General features: G+C 36.4%; 1 protein-coding gene across 4 annotated transcripts in view; it reads right to left on the bottom strand.

Moving 5' to 3' along the window:
- Window positions 1–20673, bottom strand: part of ACC (acetyl-CoA carboxylase) — an 83954-nt gene that overhangs the window by 52943 nt on the left and 10338 nt on the right. Inside the window, exons 1-4 of one of the 4 annotated variants that reach the window (XM_089240663.1) lie at window positions 11356–11541; window positions 7280–7427; window positions 2525–2677; window positions 1058–1208 (exon numbers count right to left, since the gene is read on the bottom strand). In XM_089240663.1, coding sequence (XP_089096789.1) covers window positions 1058–1208; window positions 2525–2677; window positions 7280–7416 — 441 coding nt within the window. In that variant the 5' untranslated portion in view covers window positions 7417–7427; window positions 11356–11541. Of the gene's footprint in view, window positions 1–1057; window positions 1209–2524; window positions 2678–7279; window positions 7428–11355; window positions 11542–20673 lie in introns of those variants that run through there. The other 3 variants (XM_089240662.1, XM_089240661.1, XM_089240664.1) reach the window with 3 other exon arrangements.

The raw sequence follows: 20673 nt of genomic DNA, 5'->3' as shown, positions 1-20673 counted from the left end.
GAAGCAGCTGCATGGTCACTGATCTCAGATTAACTTAATTTCAGGGTGTACAGATACTCGTGATCAGACAGTGTTTTCTAAATCTGGACAATTAACAATTATACAACTATCTATAAAATATACAGCATCTATTTCGGTCTAACACATCCCTTAATCCGATACGTGCACACTTATTCCTTAGCTGAGAAAATGTTTATTTTTACCTTAATGTTATCACAAATTCTCACACACACCCATATAAACCAGGTTCCATTTTGAAAGGAGGTAGGAAGGATAAGTGAATGTGGTACATACAATCTAGATATTCTATTCAGTAAGTACAGTACAGTGAAACCTCTCTTTTACTGACACAGGTGGAACAAAACATTTGTCCATAAAAGAGGAAAGACCATTAATCAGAGGTTTGAAATACATACTTTTATAATACCAAAGGAAATTATTTGGCTGCAAAAGAGGGGTGACCACATCCGAAGGGTGTTCGTTAAGAGGGGTTTTACTGCATTATACCCTCTTTCCCCCTTTTTATTTATTTTTTATTTTACATTCCCACTTTATTCATATAAATGTAGGGGTTGATATTGGTTTGCAATACAATATATTGTTGAATCCTTTCATCAGTGGTTGAGGTTGATGGGAGTCGTGCTCCTTCTTCAAGCATCATGTATGTCTGGCTACTTTTAACCTTCTCGATCATACACACTTCAGCATGGCAGCATACTGTTCCTATACTTTAAGCCTCAGATGAATTCCAGCCCCCTCTGGCACACCTTCCAACCAGAGAAATCAGATCACTGCTGTGTTTCTTCTTAGTGTGCAATGCTTGTGGAATGGTCCCGTTAATATTGAAGCAGAAGCAAAAGAAAGATGCACCAATAATGTTACTACATTAGTATCAACTCTAAACATGCAGTGTGCAGATGGCAAAATGACAAACCTTAAAGATGTGTTTAAAAAATTAAGCACATAATTTTTTACTCTCATGCACACTATGCACCACACATTATTCATTATCTGAAGTAATTATTGGCTGTAGCAACTGTGATGACACAGATATTACCTTGTTGATTACATGATTGCCCCCGAATCGTCGGACGAACTCTTCCGGTGTTGCTACAGTAAGATCCTTAGATTCATTTCTCTCCAGAAGCAGCAAATGGGCACCAGACATTGACTGCCTGTATAAAAAAGTATTACAAAATGATGTGGGACTGAAAGAAAAAAGAATGCACTAATCATTTTCGAAAATTGTAATATTTTTCAATATATTCTAGCACCATGCTGCTAGTCATTGTGGCAAGGCGACGAAGCATTTTGAATTTAATAAAGCAATCTTGTAACAATATAACATTTCTAGTAATAAAAGAAATACATGGAATTCAATAACAAATGGCATAGTAAAATACAGAAAACTTGATCAATACAAGCAGTGAAAAAAATCTAGCATTCCGCTTGTGTTAACTGTTATCTGTTATATCTGTAACAAATTAAAAATAAGGAAATAAAGTCATGTAAATAAGAAACACATAATAAAACATTATAATAAACACATCATCTACTAATGGCACATGAAATTATATTGAGGTATATTTTGAAATTAGCACATGCTAAAAAATGTGGTGCCAACAAACAGTTTGAAAAATCAAAACCAAAAAATTTTAAGAGTGTAAAAAAACGTTTCAGGAGCCAAAAACTTTCTTTTGAGAGAAAAACAGTCTAAAATAATCTTTCTGGTAGACACAGCAAACTGATATAAATTCAGAAAATTTTGTGCTGTCCAATTAGATAAGTCATAAAAAATTATTTTATAGTCATCATGGCAACCTAGTGTTAGGGATTTATCCATTAAAGTACCAATAAAGTGAATAAAACTAGCAGAGTGCATGCATTATTATGAACTAACAGAAGAAAGCTCTTCAGAAAAACAATTACTGGTTTAAAAAAAAAAATTAGCATGTTTGTACAGAAAATAAACTTATTCAAAGTCAAAAATTGATTTGCCTTCACTAACCAAATTTCTTATTCGGCTACTCCCAAAAGAAGAAGTTTGTGAAAACCGAGAAAATCAATAAAATTTGTAATGTAATCGAGTGGCAAACAAAACATGATTTTAGAGATGCTTGTATTAGCCATGATCTGGTATTAAACGAGTTTGACTGTATTAGTTTAATACATAATGTCGTTATCATCAAAATTTAGTTTGAAATTGAGAAGCATGTGATACAAGAAGTAACATCAAGATAGAAAGCTTAACTAACCATATTATTTGAATCTGATAGGATAAAAATTGTGTCATTCCTCTAAATTTGTAATTACTGATATGCATCTAAATTTCATTGGGGGGGGGACAGTTTTCAAGATTCCAAGTTAGTATTTCTTTGAGCTTAAATAGACAAAACAGCCTCTTAATTATTTTTTAAATGCTGCAATTTTTTGTCTCAAAATTGTTTGAAATAATTTTAATTACAATAAAAACTTTCACAGTAAATCTTAAATCACATTTTTCTCACGAGTCTTGTGTTCTCACCGAATTTGCTGAGGATGCGGACTCAACGAGTTGTTTACATTAAGTGTGGAAAAAGCCTCGGTAGATTCGTTTCTAGATTCCACTATGTGATCATCATAAGACGTTTCGAGTGAGTCATCATCATCTTCTGATACAATGAACTTTACATTTTCACTATAAAAAAAAAAGGCAAGGCTAAAAACATGCAATAAGAAAAGGAAGAGGGTTAGGGATCTAAAATGCATACTGTGAAATATTAGTGTTGTGCATTTGTTAAAAAAAATATTCAAAAAAGAAAATCAATTTAGTTGTAATAACACATGCACAGGAAATAAAACTACAACATCCATGCAATATTATTCAGATTGCTTTACATTTAACTTCACTGTGTTCTTTTGTTTTTTTACTGTAATTATTAGTTCAAAACATTCCAATTCCAAAAGTTATAGTTTTTGACAGACTAGTTATAGTTTTGTACAATGTTGATACACGCAGGGTGTATAGCTATCAGTACGCACTGCATGTTGATCGTTGATCCTTGTAACATACTTGCAATTAGAAAAAGTATCCAAATAATTAGTAGAACTCGGATGTGTCATTCATATTGCAAGGGGTTGTTTCTTTATCAAAATGAAAAAACTTAACTTTTTATGTGAACACCTGGCACTCAAAAACCCAATACGGAAGTTGTTGCCCTGTCTCTGCTGGTGCCAAAAACAAAAAAATTCAGCGTTTCTAAGTGCAACTTCACTGAAATTTAAAAAAAAATGGAGGAAAGTTGAAAAAAAACAAGATAAATAGGGGTAAGAACGCGTTTTACCCACATCATATCCGAGTTCCTTGTGGAAATTTTGTGTAAAAAAAACGGTGGTATATGTTGAGAAAGACATGCTAAATTACAAGTGAGATAAAGAGCTCTAGAAATCAAGAAATCATGCAAAGTACAATGTCAAATCTAAAAAAAAAAATCATGATCAGGGCAATTCCACAGTGACTGATGTTACATTTTGAACTTTTTTAGAAGTTAATAATTGCAATAACACAAAAATAAGTTTCTTGATTTATTTGAAATTTATGATACAATATCTTCAAGGTTAGACAATATTAGGAACATAAAATTGAAAAGATTAGGAAAAATGATTATTACTTTGAGCCCATTGAAACTGGTGTGACTGACACGTTACGTTAAAAAAGACATAGAGTCAAAATACCTTCAAAACATTTGGATATTCTCCTTCATGTGTATTTAAATATTACATTTTTAATTTTTTTTTGAATGTAATAGATTTCAAATAAAAGGTGCACAATCAATAAATCACAAACAATAGTGAAATTATTTAATTAAAAAATAAATAATTGGTGTGACTGATGTTACATTTTTTGTGTGACTGATGTTACATATGAAAAATGTTTTTTGTATATAAAACTTAGGTATCTAAAAGTCCTTCAAAATACTTTTAAGGTAATATATGAATAAAATCTAAAAAAATTCTTGAAATTTAAAATGTCCTCGAGCATTTACAACTTCTGGTGGGTTTAATTTTTTTATCAATCGCTCTTGAGGATCGAAAATTTCATCCACATGCTGAGGCCATTTCCAGTACTTCCCAGCTCGTATCATTACATTCACTAAATATTCATTATTTTCAATAGATTTTATTTCCCCCGGGAAATGTTCATTATCATATTCAACTTCATACCAGTCTCCAATAGTTGCTATGGGACTGACTATACTGCAACTTTGATTAGCTATTTGGGAAAGTTCTGTGAATCTGTTTCCAACACTTTTACCATTCACCACTTCAAGAAAATGATAACTTTTCAGTCCTTCAATGCAATCTGCATTTTCAAATATTTCCTTAAGCTTTAGTTTTTCCATCCTCTCTTTTAAATTTTTTGGGATCATTTCAAAGACATTAACATTTGATGTTGAAATAGCAGCTTTTACAAAATCTCCTGCACATTGAACTGTATGGCTTCTTTTCTTAACAGCTTGCCACACCTGCCTTTTTACAGATCCACCAATACCATCGACAGGCCCTTTTCCATGAGATGTTGCAAAGAAATTCCATGTTATGTGCAAATGATGTTTTTCTTGTAGTGCAGGCAAAGCAGAAGCAATAAATTTATTTTTGAATTGGGATGCTGGACCATCAGTAGAAGGGAAATCAAATGTGTACTCAGGAACCTGTGAAAAATATTTATGTAAACAATTTACAGCAGCAATGAAATTTTCATGGTATTTACATAAACAAACATTGTGTGGAAGTTTGCAACTAAGCAGTACATGCTGAGGGCGTAAAGCAGCAAATTTACTTTTTCCAATCTTTAAGTGTGGATATTCTTTTTTAAACATGACATATGCTTCTTTTATGGAAAACTGCAGATGTCTAATCTGTATCTTCTTTTTCATTCCATTATCTTCACGAACAGTTACTATGTCTTTACGACCTGGAGCCTGTCTGTTTATTTCATCTTGTTCATAGAAATGTTTGACCATTTCTCTTGTTTCTGGAGTTAGTGAAATTGGTTGATTATCAATTGCAGAGGTATCAACTGTGGTTTCCAATCCTATTTCTGTTTGGAACAATCGTCTTATTACTGCTTTTTTTCTCCTAGGAGAAGATGGTAAAAATCGTTTAGCGCAAGATGTGGCCTTTCCCAATGCACTGGAGTTGATGTAGGGTGAATTAAGGTTTACAGATGTATCTGATTTTCGTTTTAATGCTCTGCATTTTGCCACACTTTTTTTAATGTTTTGTCTTGTCTCATGTTTTATTTTTGCTTGTACTGATTTTGGTAATTTTGATAAATTTTCATTCTTTTTCTTACGACTTTTAGCTGCTTCTACTTTGTTCTTTTCTTTATATTCTTCATACTTTCCTTCCTCCTTTAATTTCTCTCTTCTTTTTTTCTGTCTTTCTGCTGCAGTCATGGCCATTTTAATATTCTTTCTTAAATAAAACCTTGAAAAAAATAAAAAGAAAGTGTGACTGATGTTTTACTTTGTGACTGATGTTACAATGTGACTGATGTTACGCATTTTAAATGAAATTTGGGTAAATGGTAATACATATTTTCAAAAAATTAGACAGTAATATTAAAACTATTCATATAAATAAGGAGAATATGACTTGTCAACTTTTTTTGTTGCTTTGTTTATATTCCAATTGAAACAATTGGAATATTTTGTGACTGATGTTACACAACAGTGAAGCCTAGTTTTAAAGCTCTTGATTTTCAAAGCTTTTGTTTAGAAAGGTTTATGTTTGATACAGTTATATTACAAATTAGTTAATTAACAGAAATTAATAACAACAATTACATACCTGATTTGCTTCTTTTAAAAAAAGTGGTAACGATGTGAGCTTTCAAAAAGTGCTTCAATCACTAATAGGGAGTGAGGCTGAAAGTGTTGCCAAAAACAGAAACAAAACTTTTACAAAAAGCATTTTAATTGATTTATTCTGAAAGTATATGTTTCACCCTTGCTATAAATATAAAAATATTGAAATAAAGAAGAATTTTTTTTTTCACACGTGATGTCCAGTTTCACATGGAATTGCCCATCAGTAGATTTGTGTCAGAAAATCTTGATGAAATAATATACCAAACGAGAATAATTTTGGAGAGGGTTTTATTTATTTATTCAATATTGCTTGGCTGAGGCCTATACAAGAAGATGCGATGGTTGAGTATGACAAAAATGATGATTGATGTTACAAATGAATTCGGAAATCATAATACAATCTACAATAGTTGGTGGGAGAGGTTGTTGGGGGAAAATTAAATTAATATGACAATCTGAAGAAGCAAAGATGGGTTGCAATTTGTCGGAGATGGTTATGTCTAACAGAAAAATGTGAGAATTTATAAGAATGTTGAAAGTGTCGATAATAAAAAGGCTATAAAAAGCCAAGATTTTGAAAAAGAAAAGTTAATTGGCAGAGCTGCTATAATCCCTCTTGCATTAAGAAGAATTATAACATCAATCTGCATGCTAGTTGATTGCCGCTGTGGTGGCCAAGTGGTCATAGTGATGAACCCGCATTGCGGGGACCCAGGTTTGCGTCCCACCATCACCACAATGGTGGTCGGCTGAAGTTGGTTTTCTGTGGTTCTCAACTTCGAGGCGCAAATGCGAGCCGATCTCCCCATTAAAAAGCCTACAAACAGTATAAGTATTCGATCATTATAAATCACTCACTTCACTTCTGAAATATAGATGGCAGCACTGAAAAATCAAAAACAACACCAGATACGCACTTAGACTGTTAGGTACATGCATTCGCACTTCCGGCACAACTAACTAGGTAGTAAATTGCCCATGGCTATAGACTTGAGTTGTGCTCGGTTTAAAAAAAAAAAACCTAGTTGATCATGTCCTCCATTTCGATCTATATTAAGACCACTTTTTTTAGTTGACTTGGTGTATAGAAAGCTATTTTACAGTACAGTAATACCCCGACTTGTGCCATCTAATCCTGAAAATGACTTTTTTTGCATTTTAAGCAAATATGAAGGCTTTTGACATCACGTTTTCAGAGAGAAATATTCCCCCAGAAAAAGTATAAAAAAAATGAAGAATAGATAAAATCCGCAAATTTACTTCCTTTCTTCTATTGAGGACCATTGAGGCATTACCATTTGGAGAAGTTTACCAAAGTTTAATACAGATTTTCTTCTTGGGAGAAAAAAAAATTGTATTAAAACTACTGAAACAGGCAAAGATGAAAGGGAAAAAAATTATTATAGATCTGAATGAATTTAAATTACCTGAACTTTACATTTCCTTTATTTTCTTTAATTGATGGAATGATCACTCTTTCGGAAGGTATGTGAACAAAGCCATTTTGCTCAGAATCGGGTGTAGAGGATGTAGTTGTGCTTTCTGATGAATTAGCTTCGGCCATTTTGATGCATACTGTAATATACATGAAAAAAAAAATGTTAATTTGAAAGTAGCACAGAAATGGCAGAAACAGTTTCAAGTTACAATTGGGCATAGATTTGTGGAGTGCTTCTCAGCAATGCTTTACCAAATATGAATGTCTTATTTTTTTCCACAGTCAAGTTTGTTATTCGCAAATAATTTTTTTAATCATTTTGTTGTGCCCAGGATAGTTTTTCTGCGTATGAAGACTATAATAAACTGGGACCCTTTCAGCCCCTGTACACACAAACGGGGATGGGGTGTGTTGCTTTTTTTCGCCTTTGCCCTCTTCAGCTTGCATGATTTTTATGAGTAAATTGGTGGAGGGGGGAAGCCACAACACCAATTTGCTTGAGAACAACTGGCATAAAAATTATGTTATTGAAGGAAGGGAACTTTCATCATTCATTTCATCATTTGTGCAATAACCCCCCCCCCCCCCTTTTCTGCATAGGCCCAAGGCATCCATTGATTGAAGAGCTCCTAATTTTGGTCAAATATCTTTGTTTATCAAACTTTTTTTTTACCCTCGTAGACGGGTTTGTAGTGTTGTTGACTGGCGCAGAACTCTTTTAATGCATAGACTTACCTAAATGCTTGAAAACATACATTGTGTTAGATTTTTGGGGGTAAGGGACCAGTATGCTGTTTATCTGAAAAAGAACATAGACAACAAGTTCCTTCCCTATCAAACCCGAGGCGACTAATGATAGATGCCACCTTTATTTCTGACCCAACTTGATCGATAGTAAATTGCTATATGATGACATGCCCAGAGTTGGTGTGTGGTAAAGTAGTCAGGGCTGTAACTAGGATGGGGCAACCGAGACACTGTCCCTGAGCCCCAAGCTGAATGGTGTCCCCACAAAAGTTTACATTTGTTTTGCATAATATCAACCTTTTCAAGAGGGGGGGGGGGCTCCACGGAAAAGTCCGCCCTGGGGCCCCGAGAAGGCACACTGCAGCCCTGAAAGTATTAGTATGCAATTCACCCCCAGAAGAATATTTACAAGGAGGCATAGCGAGCTATGAACCGGGGCGGTAAGTTCGGGGGAGGGGGAATTTTAGGAATGAGTGGTCAAGAAAATTCATAGAATGAAAGAAGGGCAGCAAAATTTTTATTGCTCACAAGCAGTAAAACCATTAATCTGCTTCTGCCTAGACAGTTATGAACCAGGTCAGCGAGCAATCAAAAGAGTGGTCATGAGAGCAACCAAAACTATGTGCAACCATGTGAGTGACCAAAACAGTGAGCTTTAGAGTGAGTGACCAGAAGAGTGATTTAGCTCTGGGCTTGGCAAACTGCAAAAAAAATATAGGGGACAGGAAAGTTTTTAGTCACCAAAAACTCTTTACCCAGTAAAAAAGGTCCAAAATAATACTTCTTTTGATTTTGTCAGGGTATAGTGATGCTGAAATTCCAAACATTTTGTGTCTCCAGCCCGCAATTTAATAACTACACAAAGTAAATTTTAGGCACCAATACCAATTTTGTAGTCGTCATGGCGACCTGGCATTTGTCCAGTTCTGATTTAGATCAGTGGTTCTCAACCTTTAGAACCTCGCGGCCAGTTAAATTTCCTTTCTTTGTATGTGAAATGCTCAGCCATACACACAAGTAATGAGAAAATGAAGGGGGAAATGTGAAATTGTAACTCACTTACGGCCTGGTGGTTGAGAAACACTGATTTAGATCGTGTGCGAGCATGGGACTGACCAAAACTGCTTGCAAGCATGTGATTAACCAAGAAGGAGTAGGCCTAAGGGATCAGGTCAGTGAGCCATCAAATGAGTGTACAAGCATAAGAATGACCAAAAGAGTGACTTGTAGATGCCTATTTATAGGGGTTGAAGGCAAGTGGGCTGTACTAGTAGCACAGGGCAGCAAACTTGAGGAATGAGCGGTCAAGAAAACTAGACTAGAATGGGACAGGGCAGAAAAATTATATAAATCCCCCCCCCCCCCAAGTTCACTCCTGGATGCTTTTAAGATGGAGCTGTTCTTAATAGCTTTCAGGAATATATAAATGCACAATCATTTAAAAGGGGTATACAAATTGTACCGAAATGCACAAATATGGAAAGATAAGTTTTGAATATGCATACTTTTCTCCTTTTATTCAATAAACTCGACCAAGGTATCAACAGGATTGTCAGCAAATTCACAGATGACGTGAAGCTAATGGCGGGGTAGTTGGGAATCCAAGCGATAGGGAGATGCTCCAGACGAACTTGAATATAATTGCAGCATGGCCTTTAGTGTTGATAAATAGCCTACATGTTTGCTCACTTTGGTTCAAACAACCCATGTTTCACTTACGAGTTGAATGACATTACTATCCCGGCTGCAACTAGGGTTACCAATCTGGGAATTGTCATTGACGAGTGGCTCTGACTTTCTGAATACTGTTCAGCGGTGGTAAAAAAAATTGAATAGAATGTTCTGTGTTTCATTGTTTAAAAAGGTATCTTTGCATTCTCCTAAAGTCATTCTTCCTCTTATTTTGTCCTGGACAGGAGTAAGCCGTAAGGTTTTGGAAACCAGACCTACAAAGAAACAGACTTGGTTGAAGGGGTGCAGAAAAGAGCTACGCCTGTCGTTGTTGGCAGACAGGGCTTGAGTTATGAAGAAAGATTTCTGTGTTCTTCGAATGTAAACATATTCACGAAAATGGTGTTGGGGAACATGATTGAAGCGTTTAAAAATTCCAAGGGGATAGATAGGATGGACCATGAGTCCATACACTGTCAATCAACTGCTTTGAAACGGGAGACACCAATATCGTTTAGTAAGGGACAATTCCAGGTTGTGATATTAAAGGGAGTTTTTCTCTAATAAATGGAATAGCTTACCTCCAGGGTCATGAATTCTAACACAATTTTGGCACGTTTAAAAAGTACAAGGAACATAGTGGGATAAATCGATAGCTATCCATATTTAGATGAGGCAACCATAATCTTTTTTATGGACAGTGTATATACCAATATTCAATCATTACATTTCACTCATTTCATTTCTGAAATATAGATGTATAGATGGCGGCACTGAAAAATCAGACAACACTAAATACAAAGGCACTCAAACTGTTAGGTATCCACACACACTCCCACTTCTGGTACAACTCACTAGGTAGTAAATTGCCCCTGGCGATAGACTTGAGTTGCACCTGGTTTAAAAAAAAAAAGAATTAATAGTTTTTTCCTTTGTGATACGTATATACGCATCGCAAGGTCCTGTGTCCAAACCCCACTGGTGGCCAGCTGAAGTTGGTTTTCTGTGGTTCCAAACTTCAAGGCGCGAATGCGAGCCGATCTCCCCAAAAAAAAGTCTCCCCACAGAGAGCAACTGGCCTACAAACGGTACAAAATATTCAATCATTACACTTCACTCATTCCACTTCTGAAATATAGATGGCAGCACTGAAAAAAAATCAAACAATACTAGATACGCACTCTGACTGTTAGGTACACAAACACTTACACACTTCAGTGTTGTGCATTCCAGTTGTCCCTGTAAATACACAACACACAAGCGTATATAATATTAATTATTAGTTTTTCTTTTGTGATACGTATATGTATTTATTTGGTTATGTTTGCCATCCATATTTTTTACGGGCATCTCTTTTCAGCCACCTTGTTGGGCAATCGTAGCCTTTGTATTTATATTATACGCACCAAATGCGCTCATCGCATTGAGGAAGTGATTGAGATTTCCTCTTAATGTCCCTAATTTTTTGTTTTCCTCATGGCGTATTTTCAACAACAGAGCGACAACTCTGAGTCAAAAATGGATATCAACGTAATTCATGGGGGGCATCAACAAATAAAAAAAAACAACATCGATTTGAGATACGCGCGTATTCAAAGTTGACAACGTCTATGATGACCCAGCGTTATTAAATGAATGGAAACTTACCATATAAATTACATTGATGACGGGTCTCATTCAAATTGTGGAAATTTCACAGTTTACATTTTCACAACGACGAGCTAATGAACACGCACAAGTGATAATTATTACGAAGAGATAGATCACTTTTTCAAAACATCATCCGATCAACATCGGACCACTTCACAAGGGCTTGTTAAAGTGACCATTTAAAACTTGGGCTTTAAAATCAGCCGCTAGCAATGTGATGGTAACCTCGTCGAGAAAAAATTCCCCCCTCGAAATTTTCCCTTTTGAGGTAGGTTTTTTTCCCTAACAAGTAAAGCTGACCATATTTCATTAAAGGGGGAAAAATACGGGAAACCACAGAATGCTAAAGGGCCGTTCAAGTACTACGTAAAAAAGCAAATTTTTACCCATTTTTGACCCCGCCCCCCTTGTCAGCAAAATTTCGTCATCAGCTCTGCCCCTCTGAATCCTAACTCATATTTTCATAAGAGGTGGTTGATGACGTAAGCATTATCCAAACATCCCTCCCCCCTTGTCATCAAAAGTCAGAAAATCGGAAACCACCTCCCCCCCCCCATCAATGATGACGTAATACTTGAACGTCCCCAAAATTAGATAGTTAATTTTCGCCAAAAACATTGGGGGGGGGGGGGAGAGATTAAAGGGCTATATATATATACTGCAAATCAGGTTGTTTCACGGAAAAAGTTTTTTTTTTTAAAATGGAAAAAATTTTTATTCACCAAAAAAAAAAAAAAAATTGGCAAAAATTATTTCTGTCTGCTTTGGGAGGGACATCAAATTCGAGGTGAACGGGTGAAAAAACTTTAATTGATCAAAGAAATTGTCAAAAATTATTTCTGTCCGCTTTGGGAGGGACGTCAAATTTGAGGTGAACGGGTGAAAATATTTTTATTGACCATAAAAAAATTGTCAAAAATTATTTCTGTCTGCTTTGGAAATGGTGTCAAATCCGAGGTGAACGGGTGAAAATATTTTTTATTGACCAAAAAAAAAATTGGCAAAAATTATTTCTGTCCGCTTTGGGAGGGACGTCAAATCCGAAGTGAACGTGTGAAAAAATTTTAATTAACCAAAGAAATTGTCAAAAATTATTTCTGTCCGCTTTGGGAGGGACGGGTGAACGGGTGAAAATATTTTTATTGACCATAAAAAAATTGGCAAAAATTATTTCTGTCTGCTCTGGGAGGGGTATCAAATCCAAGGTGGACGGGTGAAAAAAAATTTTACTGACCAAAAAAAAAAATTGGCAAAAATTATTTCTGTCCGCTTTGGGAGGGACGTCAAATTTGAGGTGAACGGGTGAAAATATTTTTTATTGACCAAAAAAAAAATTGTCAAAAATTATTTCTGTCTGCTCTGGGAGGGGTGTCAAATCCGAGGTGGACGGGGGAAAAAAAATTTTTATTGACCAAAAAAAAAATTGGCAAAAATTATTTCTGTCCGCTTTGGGAGGGACCTCAAATTCGAGGTGAACGGATGAAAAAAATTTTTATTGACCAAAAAAAAAATTGGCAAAAATTATTTCTGTCCGCTTTGGGAGGGACCTCAAATTCGAGGTGAACGGATGAAAAAAATTTTTATTGACCAAAAAAAAAATTGGCAAAAATTATTTCTGTCCGCTTTGGGAGGGACCTCAAATTCGAGGTGAACGGATGAAAAAAATTTTTATTGACCAAAAAAAAAATTGGCAAAAATTATTTCTGTCCGCTTTGGGAGGGACCTCAAATTCGAGGTGAACGGATGAAAAAAATTTTTATTGACCAAAAAAAAAATTGGCAAAAATTATTTCTGTCCGTTTTGGGAGGGACGTCAAATCCGAGGTGGACGGGTGAAAAAAATTTTTATTGACCAAAGAAAATTAGGAGAAAATAATTTCTGTCCACACAAGGGAGAAGGAGGATGCAAATCATATGTGAAAGGATGAAAAAAATTTTTTTTTGTTAGCACTTGTTGGGATGAGGGTAAATTTGGAGGGAGAACCAGGGTGCCGAAAATATAGGTCCTGCGTGGGTCGAGATTTTATGTTGAGCCGCCCGCGGACAGATTGGAAGGGGTGCTGTTGTGGTCATAGAGACGTACTCGCATCGTGAGGACACACAGGAATCACACCGGTGCCACAGTAGTGGTCGTCTGAAGTTGGTTTTGCGTGGTTCCCAGCATCGAAGCAGGAATGCAAGCCGATCTCCTCGTTAAAATGTCACGCCACAGAGAGCAACAGACCAACAACAGTAAAAATATTCAATCATTACACTTCTCTCACAATTCGAACTACGGATGGCAGCACTAAAAATTCACACACAACACTACATACGCACTCATACGCCCTTAGGTACCCACACACACACTTCCAGCACAACTCAATCGGTAGTAAATTGCCCATGGCGACAAGGACTGGATCTATGCTCGGTTTGAAAGTAAGAAAGATTAGGAGGAGGATAGGGTGGTCCCATGAGTTTGGATGAGAAAACAATTGTCTTTCTATTCTTATAAACTGAATATTATTTGGCAGGAGGAAGGTCTGTGTCGTGGCCTTCAATTTACTGGCACAAGGAGGCCATGGAACACAAACGATTAAGAACCCCTATCCTATAGATAATATTTAGTCTTGTCTCGGCTGACTACATTCCCCGGAGAAAAATAAGGGAAATCTCCAATTGTCACCAAAAACGTTGCCAAATGTAAAAAAAGTTTACGATAATCTTATCTGAAATCACTAAAAAATAGCCAATGCCGGACAAGGAAGAAAATCGTGTTAATCGCAGAGGATTAAAATATATTTCACGAAAAGATGCGGTACACTGCCCCCATGAACTGATTGTGTGAAATTTCCCCTCACTATCTCCGCCACGGGGCCCCCAACAAGTGTGGGACTGAAAGGGCTCGGGACAATTACTATAATTTTTTGTTTTTCCAGCTATAAATTCACTTTAGAAGGGCCCGTGAAAAGTCTGGTTTGGGGCCGCTGAAGATTCCAGCTACTCAAGGATGTGGGGGAAATTTCACACGAATCACCATCACTGACCACAAATCTCAAACGACCTTATTCGCTGGAGGGAGCTTCCAGAGTAACTTTGTTAATGAAAAATTTATTATTGCTATTTTCACTTCAACTTCCCTGGAGGGGGGGGGGGGGAACCATGCTTATGAATCAGAGAAAAAGAAAGAAAGAAGAAGACACATTTCTTGAGAGAAATAAGGTTTTTCCTCCATTCTGCCCTTAAGGGGAAGTTGTTTTTGCTCCGTTTTTTCATTTTCACCTTGTCCTACTGTCAGAATAATCGAGATACTGTATATTAAACAAACGGGGGGGGGGGGGGTCATGAATTGTGATGACTTTTGGTAGGGTCATACTTGGGTCATTGCAGGGTCATTAAGTAGTCACATGATCAAAGTCAATAATAATGATAAACAGTGATAATAACAGCGTTTTTCCGATTTCGAGAAAATTTCATGACATCCTAAAAATGTTGCTTGGAATCCTAATTTCGATTATTATATTCGGGTTCATTTTTAAAGGATTATTTCCGGCACTTGGAAAGGTCCTCTATGACAGGATTTGTAAATGCTGATTTTAGACAGAGGGACCCCCGTAACGGACACTCCCCGTTAGCGGATACCCTCGATAGTGGGCAGTGAAATCAAGCAACTCAAATTTTTTCCAAACTATAATTTTTAATCATAAACCGAGAATTTATCATATTCAACTAATATTATGTTTGATCCTAATTCAATCCTAATTCGCCATATGGCGTATATGAAAAACCATTAATTAATTAATTACTTAATTAACTGAGCATAACAATTGTCAGGGCTAGTGAATTCGAATGGTAATTAATGATGGTTTTATTGGTTGATACGTGTGAAGAAAACCGACATTACAAGACTGATTATGTTGTTAGGAATGTTTTTATCTTCTTCGCACCTATTTTAATTTAATTTTTATTGCAAAATACGTGTAGCTTCGTATCATGTAATAAATATATCAAATAATTAATGAAAAGAAGGAAGGTTATAAATTTTTCCATATTTATCGGACTTGTCAACTTTATTTGGGAATTATGCTTAATCTCCGGTAAAAGCGATAAATGTAGTGAAGTTTAATCACACTTCCATTAAATATATATATCGAGACGATTGATGACTATGCATAACCACCGATGTATGACTTTTACACACACTCTCTCACAGTAATATATATATTTTAACATTGAAATGTATAGGAACCAATTGCGACCGAAGCTAAACGTCGTATAAATGTGAAAGTCGTATAAACAAAATTGGACTGTAAATTCAACCTCCCCACTAGCCGACACTTCCCGTTAGCGGTCAAAATTTTTGGTTACATGGGTGTCCGTTATCGAGAGGTTCTACTGTAGTAAATTTATTTCGCAAAAAAATCGACAGCACTTTTTGCTGCACACTTTTGCACATACTGCTGTAATAAACGATTTAGAGGCATTCTGTACGTCAGCACCACTTATCGGCTGTTTTTGAGTTATTTTTCTTTCCTGTCTTTAAAAACAATTTCGTGACCTAGCGATGCTAACCCTGCAAACCGTTTTTTATTTCGGTTATTTTTCCGGTTTTTATGAATTTTTAAAGTTTCTACGGACTTTTTGCCCACCCTGTAATATAATGCTTTATTATAGTAATGTCAAAACCAATGAGAGTTAATTGTTTCCTCATCCAGGGGCGTCGGAACTGTTTTAGACCTGTGGATGCTCGTCTAAAGCATCATGGAAGAAAAATTCTGATTCCTAAATTAATTTCAGGCACGGATCCAGGGTGATGTGTCGGGCGAGGTCACTTATTGTTTAGGCTCGTTGGATCGTCCCGTATTTTACTAGACGTAAATTTTCCCATATTATTCGGCTCTTAGGAGCTCCAATCAGGCCCCCCCCCCCCACTACTTGATCCACCCCTGATAAGTTCTGGGGATGATTGAATCCATGCTACAAAATATTGTGGAGTGCTCGAGCACCCACTGCACCCCCCAACTTTGACGCCACTGTTCTTATCCAAGTTCACGAACCCTCTGAAATCTCTCCAAGGACTCCTTTGGGATCCCTGATTAGGAACCTCTAGTTTAGAAGAACGGGATTCAATAAGGAGATAGATTTTTAGGTCAAAATTAGTTCCAGATCTCGCAAACATTTGGTAGCAATTTATTCATAATCATCTATATCAACAGAAACTAATTTTAGATGGTTTCACAGCTGAAAATGAACGTAAACAACGTCAACTTCAAACTTTCCTCGAGGACTGAGAAGGTAATGCATACGCAGTTGGGGATATAGACTTTAGAGGGGTAAGATGAGGATGACTACAGTACATGGCCTTAACGCGTGGGCTCACCTAAGCACGGGGCCTCTTGGTACATGAAAGCTCTCTGAATAGCAATCAACATAAATTGAGTCAGACTTAAATTGGGGGGGGGGGGGTGGTACAGTCAAAGCCGCCTAGATACTACATCTAGGAGGCTTTGTTACAGTACATTTCTTGATCTGGAGGTCCACGTAGCTGTTAAAATAGTCCTATCTCAGTGCCTTAATACAGTAAAACACCTATTAACGGGGACTCCCCCCCCCCCTTCTTTTCCGGCCAAATAATAATTTCCCCTTGTGTAATAAAAGTATGCATTTCAAACCCCTGATTAACCCTCTTTTACGGACGAATTTGTTTGTCCCGACTGTGTCCGGCCAAGAAATACGATCCGTCGCATTTCTTGGCTAACGCGGAGCTTAATTTGTTTTAAAATTTTTGGAAGATGAAGAATATACACAGAAAACTGTATCGACGGCCCAGTTCAAAAACGCAACTAAAAAAAATTGTATTTTTAAGTTGTGCATGCTATGAGAACAGTAAGAAATGCCTCTACATGTTGCAAAACAGCAAAAATTCCCAACTCTATTTTTATGCTCCCTATTCTAATTAAATCTGAGTTGATTCCCATTTTGTTCCATGCAAAGTGAATATTTAAAATGAAAATATCTCAAAACATAGAATTTTGAGACATTTTCACATTCCTATGAACTGAATATTATTTTGTTAAGGAGTCTTCATTTTTGCTGGACTTCATGCCATTGGCAAAAGGGCCCGTATAATACGGGGTGATTATAAAAAAACTATCCCGACATATGGGCCACTAACTATCACACCATTCACAGAAACTGAATGAAATTTTGGTATAAGGTATTTTGAGGTATGCGCTCAAGAATGATATGGGAAACAACAGTGTCACTCTAACAGTTACGGTTACAGTGAGAAAATTTCGAAAATATCAAATGGCAACACCAAGTTTTTTGTATTGGAATGCGATCTCCATACTGAAAAACACTAAATAGCGTTGGAATGGCACCTGTAGCACGAAAATCCCCAGAGCTAGGCAAGGAAAAAGTAAAAAGGACTTTGCCGTGCACCAGAGCATTAATGTTCGTTTCATTCGTCATACCATTTCTTCGGCTGAGATCGCAGCCTGATTAGTCCTCCACAAGGTCATGTGGAAAATTTGTGAAACACAATAAAATGCTTTATTTTCTGCTGCTTCTCTGTCCTTATTGGTTGTCCTCACTTTTAGCCTATCTACCGCCGGTGGTTTTCATGCTTCAGTTGCCGTTCGAACGCTATTTAGGGTTTTTCACAATGGAGATCACATTCCAATACAAAAAACTTGGTGTTGCCATTTGATATTTTCGAAATTTTCTCACTGTAACCGTAACTGTTAGAGTGACACTGTTGTTTCCCATATCATTCTTGAGCGCATACCACAAAATACCTTATGCCAAAATTTCATTCAGTTTCTGTGAATGGTATGATAGTTAGGGGCCCATATGTCGGGATAGTTTTTTTATAATCACCCGGTATATCAGGATACCAGGTTAAGAGTCCCTGTCCTACACCTCAAAGCAAATTTACCAATAATACAGTAAAACCAATCTTTTGCGGACAGCGATGGGACGATAAAATTCGTTCGTGGAAGAGGGTTAGTTAAATTCGTTCGCGTTAATCAGGGGTTTGAAATGCATACTTTTATTATAAAAGGGGAAATCATTATTTGGCCGTAAAGAAGGGGGTGACCGCATCTCAGAGGAGAGTTTCACTGTACTTCTTTTCTGCTCCCCCAATGGGAAAAAAATACAATCTTGAAATATCATACGCAAAAGTATCAAAACAAAAATTTTTACAGCTAAAAAAATAATCTTTCATTTTAATGAACGAGATACCTCGCTTAACTTGATTCCTTGTATTTCGGCAATTACGAGATATCTCGCCTCCCGAAAACGCTCTTATTTCGGCTATGACGAGAACAGATGATCTGTGAAGCAGGCGTTTTTTTCGCAAACGTGTCTTCCATCCCCCCACGCAACCTGTCAGATCAACTATCAGTGGGCAGAGTCAGCTTTTATTCGAAGTTTGATAGCAAAAGGAGAGAGACGGTGGTTTTTTTAATCTTCGTTCGGGATAGCATAGGAATATGCGTAAAGTATAAGTGATATAAAAAGATGCTGTATTTTACTTCCTTGTTTTTTTTTAATTATTCTCGGTGATGGGTGGAAAGCACTTCAGCTGCACAAGATCGGAAAAAAACATTCTTTTTGAAAAACGTCTGACATTTTGCGCAGGGTTCAGTGATCGCCGCAAGGGCAGTTATAATACTGATCAGGGAAATTTTAAAACCTGCCTAAAGGGTTAAAGATTCAGCATTTAAGGGAGTTTTGTGCTTATTAAAACACATTTAAAAATTTTTTAATTTTCAAATATTATAAAATTTTCTGTGCCTAACTATGTTTGAGTTTTGGTTCCACCTGCACTAGAAGTATTTTTAACGTATTTTCATATAAGCCGCGGGCAGGCATTATATATACTAATGTGATATAATCATGCCCTCCCATTAAAATGCTCTTTTGAAATTCGTGAAAGAAACAACAACTAATAAGTAAAATCCTAAATTCCCTCTTTAAATTGTGTAAAGATATCCATATTATTTGAGAAAAAAAAATCGAGTCTCTAAAGTGAATAAAATTTTTTTAAATGTTCCTTAATTAAGGGAAGGAGATTTTTTCCATGCGAAAGCATGAGAAGTCAAGATCGTTCACCAACACTCTTAAAATGTCCCCCACCACTGAAAGAATAGTTTTTTTTCCTTGACCATCTCACAATGCTGAAATACATTTGTTTTTTGCTCTCAAGACTGGAAGAAAATAAATGGCGATGTCCGTTCCGAAGAAAAAGTAATTTCGGGACGGACAAAGGAAACAAGAGAAAGACATCAAAATCGCTGTAGAGATCGTATTAGTCAAGAACTCAAATTGCCTTTTAGTCTGAGCGATTGGAGTTCCTAGCGTAGTGTATGGCGACAGTTATTATAGTTTCCGCCATCATTTTTCCTTCAAAAAATTTTTTTCCTCATCTTAAAGAGAGAGAAATCATCGTTTCCTTTAACCATCGTGAGGATGTTTCGTAACTCCCCCATTGCTCTAAACTCTGCGTCTTCCAAAGTTCGATTTTACTTTTCACCAATGAGAAGAGGGAGGGATAAAAAGGTCATTCATTCATCACCTTGGTTAATAACCATATCGAAAACTTTGCTTCCAGTGTTATACCATTGTTAATATCCACCGTTGGACACTTGACTTGGATTGCGAAATCTCACGCGCACAGTACAAGAAAGTCCTCTTTTCAAGGTTTGATGGTATCGTTACGGAGAGGGAGAAAAACGTAAAAATACGATATTGCGTTTTTAATTTTTTTTTCTTCTAGCAACACAAACAGGTAGCATGGCACGTAGAGAATATTAATTAAGAGCTCTTGTTTATTTATTTTCATTTGCACAATCTATGAACTGTTTTTTCCCCTCTCTTTTGAATATTTCAAGCCTCATCGAGTGTCTAAATTGTCTTTAATTTACGTCGGTATAATGCACACCATACACACAAATGCATTTAAATCAGAATTTTTAACAAAATCTTTTCCAATAATACAAGTGGGCTGTATTTTTCTACTATACGAGCTGGCTATATTGGCTACTTGCACAAGGCGGTAAGTTTGGAGATGCGGCAACTCCGAGGAATGAGCGGTCAAGAAAATCAGAGTAGAAGGGGAGGGGAGCGGAGGTAAGATTTATATTATTAATTATTATTATAATTTAATTTATTTATATATTTGCCACAAGCGGCAAAATCAGGGCAGGATTAACCATTAAGCAAAATAAGCATGTGCTTAGGGCATCAAGAGAAAAGGGGTACCACAAAAAGTTCATAAATTATATATTTTTATCAATGCACAATTTTTTTTTTTTCACAGTATCAACCA

Source organism: Pholcus phalangioides, unplaced genomic scaffold (genome assembly GCF_987345545.1).
Source record: "Pholcus phalangioides strain wild (caught in Gottingen) unplaced genomic scaffold, Ppha-v1.0 ptg000013l_1, whole genome shotgun sequence".
In the NCBI taxonomy this organism is placed as follows: Eukaryota; Metazoa; Arthropoda; class Arachnida; order Araneae; family Pholcidae; genus Pholcus; species Pholcus phalangioides.
The sequence above is the reverse complement of the archived record's forward strand: the minus strand, read 5'-3'. Positions and strand labels throughout refer to the sequence as shown.